The following is an 8,568-nucleotide window of genomic DNA, read 5'->3' on the forward strand; positions in this document are numbered from 1 at the left end:
GTATTGTTAGCCAGGCACTGGTGAAAGAACAATATAATAAAAATAATAAATATATATAAATGTATAATGTTACGAGATTTAAGCTATTTCATCTAAACATTTATGTTTTTGTATTATAATTTGTGTTCATTCTAGAATGAATGGTGGTTGCAAGATTGTTCAAATCTACTGAACCCATACAGAGATTAATTACTGAAAATAACAGATAAAATATAAATTTTTCCTTAAGAAATATTTGATAATTATCTGGATATTATAAAATGAAATTTAAATTTTCTGATATATATAAAAGTATTTTTAATCTTAAAATGAAAATTACTTTGCGTGATAGATAGGCAAGATGTGAAAAGAAAAAAAAAGGCATGAGAGAGACGTTGCTTTACGGACTTTACGACTTAATAAAAAATTGTATATTTTGCATATGAAAGCATTGTAATGTTCACTGATAATCTGCCAAATTTTGTTAACATATGCTGACTAATTTAAAAGTTATAGCATGAAAACTATAACAAGCACAAAATGATTAAGAGCTTGTCACATTAACTGACCCTGTATTGAAAGAGTTAAAGCACTTATTAAAACTGAAATTCATTCATTAACCTACATTTCAAATTTAGCTTAGGTTCATTAATATGTTTGGTAAGTACAGTTCAGTACATTTTGTAATCTGTTCAATGATTTCTGTAAAAACTTGTTATATATTCAGTAATTGGCTCAGTGCAACTTTCACAAACTATTAATGTTAAAACTTAACATGCATCAGTAAACTGCTCAGATAAACCTGCATGTAATGAAACTTTGGCATGTGCTAACAAAATGTTTTACAATAACATTGCAAACACTTAGTTTGTTTAAAGATGTTTTCTTTCAGAAAATAATGTTTAAACTTGGTAAACATTTGATAATCTGTGCAATGAGCATTATTAAATCTTACCAGTACAGCTGCTTAATAAAAGCTGTTTACACTTTGCACAGACTTAATAATTGTTTGAGTAAATACACATCATAGTGGGGCACAAGCATTATCAGTGACCACTCACTTTTTTTCTACTTTAGAAATTGACAAATTGTATATTTACTGAAATAAACAATACTAATTTGTACAATACATTCACTGACTGAATTAATTAAAATATTGTATAGTGACGTTTTTATGTTTTAAATAACATACTTAGTTCAAATGTTACAAATACCTTACTAACTGAACAGCCATATTCTGTTCTCTTTTAAATATTAATGTCAGATATTCACTTCCTGAAGCTCAACCCTCTAAATTAGGTTACCCAAATCTTTTGTTGATGGCCATTAACTCATATTTTTTTAAGTGTATCAAAAGACACACATTTCTAGATTTTTGGCAACAAATTCTTAACTAGCATAGAAGATTGTTTATAAAAGAAAACTATAACTTCTGTACTAAATCTACATGCATGACAGTATTTATATTTAGTTCCCTTTACAAATCAGCAAATTAACAAAGGAAAAGGAATATTTATTTGCAGGTTGGAAAATCTTGTTTGTTGCTAAAATACTATAGGAATTTAGAATTAGCCAAGATCTGACATCAGATATGTGAATATATGCTGTTGCTGTAAACAAGAAGGTTCTGTATATTGTCATAAAACACTGGTAGTATAATATTATATGCCAGTGTCTGATTTAATAATGTAGTTGCAAGTACTTGTAACTTGTTGCCAAATTTTTAAGGAATAAAATGCAATGCATTAAACTTCAGTGTGATCCATAAAGTAAAATTTAGGCATCTTTTTTACTTTTCTTTTTTTTTTCATATTAAACGGTTCACCTCTTAATTTTCTTTATCAGTAGTGTGTTAATATTATTTTTTTATGTTAAAGAGCAAATTTAACTACAAAAATAAAAACAAAACTTTCAAAAATACAATATATCAATGAACTGAGCTTTACAGTAAGTAAATTGCATCTTTGTAATGGTTGAAATACACACCTTGTCAAACATATTATTTTCATCAAATTTATTCATTATTATTCATAAAAGATGTGTTATATTTGTCTACAGTTTAAAAAAATGCATTTTATACAAAGATGACAGTAAAGAAAACAATAGAATGTTACATATAAATTAGCATATAAAATGTAGAACTGTCATGATTCTTTCTTTCACATAAAAAGAGTAGGGAATTCTTATACTTTAAGTATTTGATTAAGAAGTTTTGCTAAAGTTAAGCAAGCCATGTTGACATACAATTAAAATTCTCTGATCTCTTTTAACACAAATGTTTGAATGTCAAAGGTTACCTGTTGAAACATTTCATTATTATCAGTTCAGAATATAATATTTATTCTATAAGATACTTCATTCTCCAAATAAGTTGTTTATGCATTTTATCATACTTAATGAATTTTTGAATTCATAGCACGTTCTTGTATATTTTCTTTTTTAATTTTTTTTACCTAATGCTCTGTTTTGTATCATAAAGTCTGATATGACACTCATAAAAGCTATTTTATTTCCATTACAGTTGGTTCAGCACAATGCTAGGTTATTATGTGAAAGTAAAGAAGTTTTGAGAGTGCCAGCACATCTCATGGTTCATATTCTAAGCTCTCTGTCTCGAGTCCGAGCTGGTGAGAAATTATGAATTTTCTTCCTTTTTATTTTCTAGTAAAGGAAAGGGTTGATGTTTTCTCTATCAGTAGTGATGATCAAAGTTTGTCAGCTAATTCCATGAAGTGTATTATATATACTTTTAAAAAAATATTATACATGTGTATCATCTATTTTCAATCATTTAAGAAGTGCATTTTTCTCTGCATTTCCCTCAAATGTTGCAGTTTTTCTCATTTCTGTTTTTCCCTTTAAAATATAACATCCAAAATTGTATTGTATTACATGATTCAGTATTTCATCCAGACTGATTTTTAACAGTTTTTTAATTGTTTTGTATTTGCATGAAATACATTATCTCTACTATTATCAATGTTTTCAGTGGCTTGGCAATAACCATAAAGACTTGTAACTCTGAACATTGGGGTTTTATACATATGATGGGCACAGGGTAAATAGCGTATTGTGTAACCTAGTGCTTTGAACACAAGATAACATTTGTAATTATTGTTAATTATATACGCTTTAATATGGCCCACTTCTACAGATTGAAACATCATAATTTTAATTGCTTAAAAAAAAATTTTTTCACAAAGTTGATCATACAATAAAATTAAATTTAATCACCAGGTAGGATCCCAGTGGCACCATAAAGGTTATAACATGTGAGAAATAGTGTGTGTTATAAGATTGTACATATACTTTAAAATATAAATACTCCAAAGAATGTCCAGTGAAAAACATTGTTAGTTTGTCTTTCAAACTTCCATTGTTTTTTTATTTCATGATTCCCTTTGTAGGATTTTACTTTTCTGTACTAAAATATTGAGAAAAAAAATTAAGTTGCACTACATATTTCTTTAATTTGTATTGAGAAGTTTATTCATTAATAAATTTTTAATTCTAATTTCAGGAGGAATAGCTGGTTGAAGAGAGCTAAATTGATAACTGTGATTTTTTTTTTCTCTCTGATGGACTATTTGCATCCAAGATCAAACATTTTGTGTGAACCGAGTATTTCTGATGGATCTTCAACCTCATATGATGCTGTTGTATTCAGTTGTTTATTATGATCACTTGTAGTGCTTTCTAATAGTATCTAAAAATGCAATAATTCCATGTAATACTTCTTTCTATTAGTATACTGGAGTGTTCTAAATTTCTTGTCAGCTTGAGCTCAACCACTATCATAGTACAAGTTCATTAATTTAACTTGTAGAAAGTTATGATTTCCAAAAATAGTGGGTTTTTTTCTAACTCATTATTTCTTGATACATGTATTCTGTTGTTACTGTGTGTATTTTGGAGTTTCAGGTTCACTGATGGAGTTATGTGATAGCTATGAATAATTAAACATCATCAAGTGTAGTTATTATATCTTAATTTCCAACTGGGCTTAGCCAGGTGAAATTTGATGTAACTGTAGTACTAAGATTTATTCTCCAAAAATAAACCTAGAAATAGCTTTGAAATGTAAGCTATAATATGATTTCGACCAGGACTGTCAACTTGTAGCCCACAAGTCATATATTAAGCTCCAAGCATGGTAAGTTACTTCACATTTTAAAGAGGCAAATTATTAATCATTTATTATGTATCTTTAAATGTACGGTGGACAGATATATATATTCTGGCATTTGAATAGAATTCTAGATTGTCAATCAGCAACCTGTTCCTTTCCTGCACCCACTGGTTTCGAAGTTACAGCTCTAATTTAATTTGACTGTATATGTAGATATGATTTTTGTTATTTTATGATATGAATTGAGTTGGTGGGTAATGCTGTGGTAAAAACTTAATTGGCTTTTGTGTCAGTAAATTGCCATGTCATTTGGTTCTATACATCCAGATTATTTGATACAATTATTCATGAAAAGTATTATGATAAATGAAGTATCAGTGTTAATATTTCCACACTACTAGGTTATTAACCTTCGGGCCGTTACAAAGTATCATAAGTCAATGGATGTATTTGTAAACATCAGTACTGTTTCTGACATACTGGTGTCAAAAAACAAATTTTACACGGTTTTTATACAATTATATTTAGCTCAAAATTACACAAGATAAATAAGAACCTGAAAAAGTGATTAAGAAGGTAGGACATTGTTACTTCTAAGTTCAGTTATGATATTTGATTGTGTAAAATAATGTTTAATATCTGAAGTTTTAAAACTGGAATGACTGTTTGGACCTGCATTCCTGTTGAAATTAAGACCTGATATAACAAACTTGTATCTCTAAAGATGATTCAAAAATATTGCCTTATTTCATACATTAATCCCTGTGCTTAAAGTACTTTTTTTTCTTTTTTAAGTTTGACTATAATTAATCTTCAATCAATGAACTTTATCACCATTTTATCCTATATGGGAGTTTAAGATGGTTAAGTTTGATCAAGTATGAGATGTTTTTGAAGTTAAATGCTGAAATTAATATATTTGTAATATTCTTAGCAATACTTGGGTTATGATTAGTCACCTTTAAGTTTATTGTATACTTCAGCCAATTTTAATGACTGGAAAAACTTTCTCAGTCTTGTTAGATTTGATAATTCATAAAATTATTTCAGTATATCTGTGTACATAATTAATGAAATGTTTGTTTCAGAAAAATATTTTCTTAAATATTAAATCCACACACTCAGTTATATTTTATTAGAAGTAAGTATGGTCTTGTTTTGGAGTTTCATAGGTAAAAATCCCCTTTATATTGAAAATTTAAGATTGATATCGCTTGGAGAAAAAACATGATACAACCGACTTCTATTTATTACAGAAGAAGTACTAACTAAAAAGAATTGCTCTTACAAAGCATTAGAATGGTCAATTAATATCATTGTTTTATAGGAAATTGTTTGGATTTTATATACAAAATTTGAATAAATTATTAATTATTTTTATATCTTAATTTTGTGTACATGCATTTCTTATTTGTGAAAAAGATGAATATGATTTTCTAAATGTGCTTTAACATGATTTTCCAACTCAGAATGCCGAATAGTTTATTCAAGATTCATAAAGAAAATGTGACTATAAAGTAAAATTAAAATTACACTTAGCATTTTGGACATTGATAATCTTTAGATGAAACGTAAGTAGATAAGATGTTGAATCATACATGTTATTTTTTCATTAGTTTACACTAAAGAAGTTTTTTCCTGTGCATCATATTTTAAGCTTATAAAAAAAATTACATGTACGAAATTTTATTGACTTTTGTGGATGAGCTCATTGCATACAATTTTTTCCAATAGACTAGAAGCCAAAAAGTTTTGATTGGATCAGAGGGCTTATTTTTTGAAGTAATTTTAATCTGTTAAGCTTGCAGCAAATCATACTAGAAACCATATTTTATTCATTTTTTTATAAAACTTGATTTGCTTGAAAATATGGTTAACAGACTGATTATAAAATAAAACACATAGATATCTATATACAACAAAGATATGAGCCTGAAAAGCTAACATTCCTTTTATTTCAGATAATCCATCTATAAATATGCCAATGTCTGTCAGGGTTTTGTTCCTCTGCACCTTTCCTTGACTCCTAACTTAAGGTTTTGGTCTATTGCTAAATGAAAGACCTTTTTTTTTTTCTTCTCTGCATCAAAAGATCATGTAACCAAGTACCTTGTATTTAGTTATTGCACTAGTATGCTCGGTCAGACATATTCATCAGTGTGCCCTTCTATCATCTCTTATGAGGTAAACAAGTAAAACCTAAATTGGAAAATATATATATATACTACAAAAGCACCTACAAATCTGTAAAGTTTAGATATGCAGTGTGATTGATTTACATGCTATTAAAACACACTATTAAGTTTTATGATTAAAGTTTCCTGTAGAGTAAGTTAACCTGAACTCTAAAATATTATTGGAAAATAATTATAATATATTGTTGTAATGGTTTTTATTGTTGAGTAGGTTGCAAAGTCCATTTCACTTGACGGTAATGATAGTATTGTATTTCTTTCATAAGTTAGCTTTACTAATTTTCATTGATAGGCCTAAGTTTACAGTAATACAGATGCTAACACAACAGTATCACATCCTTGCAAATTTTCTTGTACATACAGCACATACAAACTCAATATCCACAAAACTGATGTAATAGACAACTGACTAACAAACTCATAAAATCAATCAACAATCATCTGATCTCAACAAAACTACATTTTATGTCATTCAAATCACTTCTGAAACTTTCAAGAAAAGTCTAATCATTAAGCCACACACTTATGTGGCAGTGTCTAGCAAAAAAAAAAAAGACTAAATTATAGAAAATACATAGCTTACAATGTTTTGGAAATTTAGAAAACTCCTTGTGTAAAATATGCAGGAAATATTCATGATCAATGCACTGTGGAATAGAAGTTTTTTTTATGATCCAAAGAATATCACAGTTTTTTCAGGTTTTATATTTACTTTTTATGTATTTCATAAATATACTGACACATTCTGCTTTAATGACAATTCTAGATATACCTATTACTGAAATTTTTATGCCATTACATGACTGCTTTTTGTAATTGAACAGAAATGTTAGGTTTTTTCAGAATTTATATGCTAAATGATAGTATTCTGGAAATTACTTAAAGGAGAGTTTACTTAATCTACTTGTTTGAAAATCTCAAAGTTAATTGTTTTATGGAAGTCTGCTAAAAGAAAAGTTTATATACTATACCTGTTTTTTGAAAATCTCATGTTTTTTGGAACTTGTTAGATGTAGATACTGTACAGAATATTGAGCAATAAAATTGAAATGTTTAATTTTATGTTATTGTTTTTATTACTGTGTGTCAGTCATGCATTTTCATAAATTGATAGTGAAAACTGATATTTTTAAGTGCTAAGTATACCCGAAAAGAAAGAAAATTTCAATTTTCAGCACTTGTCTAGCAAATGAAAATTAGTTCACTAACAAAAAGACTAAATTTTACCATTAAAACTAATTCTTTGTTTAGTAATGGATTTTAACATGGCAATGGAAAACGTTTACCTATGAACTTATAAACATTTTCATACACATTTTGGGCATGTAGACTTCAGCACTAGGATGGGCAGGAAGAATGAAATTCCCCATGATCCCAACATGGGGTAACCATTGTATACTTGTTTTAAAAATCAGATTAAAGAAATATTAGGGTATACTTAAGATAAAAAATAATTAAAATACAAAAGTGGGACTTACAAAGTAGAAAGTGAATGTGGGAGTATTTACATTAGTCAAACTAAAAGGAATTTAAAATACAGGTTACAGGAACATAAAGGTTATGTAAGAAATAGAATAGAAAATTTGGCTTTAGCAGTACACAAAAACAAGACAAAACATAATTTTATAGAAAAAAACTACAATTTTAGCTCAACCTATCGATATTACAGCTTTAAATGTCAGAGAATAACTTGAAATAATAAAACAACAAAAAAAAACAAGAAGTATAAACAGAGTAAGGGCCATCGTGCCAGTGCATTGGTATTTGGTGTGATGTATTATAAAGGTTCACCGAAGAATTGTGTAAATAACAGTTTACTGTTTTATTGTAAACATTTTTAGCTAATTTTAATATTCTGTCTAATGTGTGATATCTTGGTAACTGTGTTAAGATAGATAACAGGAGTATATATATAAGTAGTCTGTGGGCTATTCTTAAAGCACTATTCTGTTGCATTTTTAATTTGTTAAATAGCAAATTAGACATGTTACAATATACCATGCTGCCATATTCAGCTATAGGTCTGATATGGGATCTATAAATGTGAACAATATTGTCTGGCTTCAAAACGTTGAAGGCCATAGATAGGCCTAAATAAAATGTTTTTAATTGTGTACCAGTTTAACGTTGAATATTATTTATGATTTTAACTTTATACACAAGTGCCAAAATACTATATTTAATATTGTCTGGGTTGCATCCTTTCTGGAGCCCCCCGATCGTATTCAGTTTACATAATCTTTGTTTCTTGATGAGAGTTTTTGG

General features: G+C 28.0%; 1 protein-coding gene across 1 annotated transcript in view; it reads left to right on the forward strand.

Annotated features, from left to right (window-relative positions):
- Positions 1 to 7,360, forward strand: part of LOC111085691 (DDB1- and CUL4-associated factor 6-like) — a 17,074-nt gene extending 9,714 nt beyond the window's left edge. Inside the window, exons 5-6 of the mRNA XM_022385503.1 lie at positions 2,501 to 2,606; positions 3,500 to 7,360. Of these exons, the coding sequence (XP_022241211.1) occupies positions 2,501 to 2,606; positions 3,500 to 3,516 (123 nt within the window). The 3' untranslated portion in view covers positions 3,517 to 7,360. The remainder of the gene's footprint in view (positions 1 to 2,500; positions 2,607 to 3,499) is intronic.
- The last annotated feature ends 1,208 nt before the right edge of the window (positions 7,361 to 8,568 follow it).

This window comes from Limulus polyphemus, unplaced genomic scaffold, assembly GCF_000517525.1.
Source record: "Limulus polyphemus unplaced genomic scaffold, Limulus_polyphemus-2.1.2 Scaffold25, whole genome shotgun sequence".
Taxonomy (NCBI): Eukaryota; Metazoa; Arthropoda; class Merostomata; order Xiphosura; family Limulidae; genus Limulus; species Limulus polyphemus.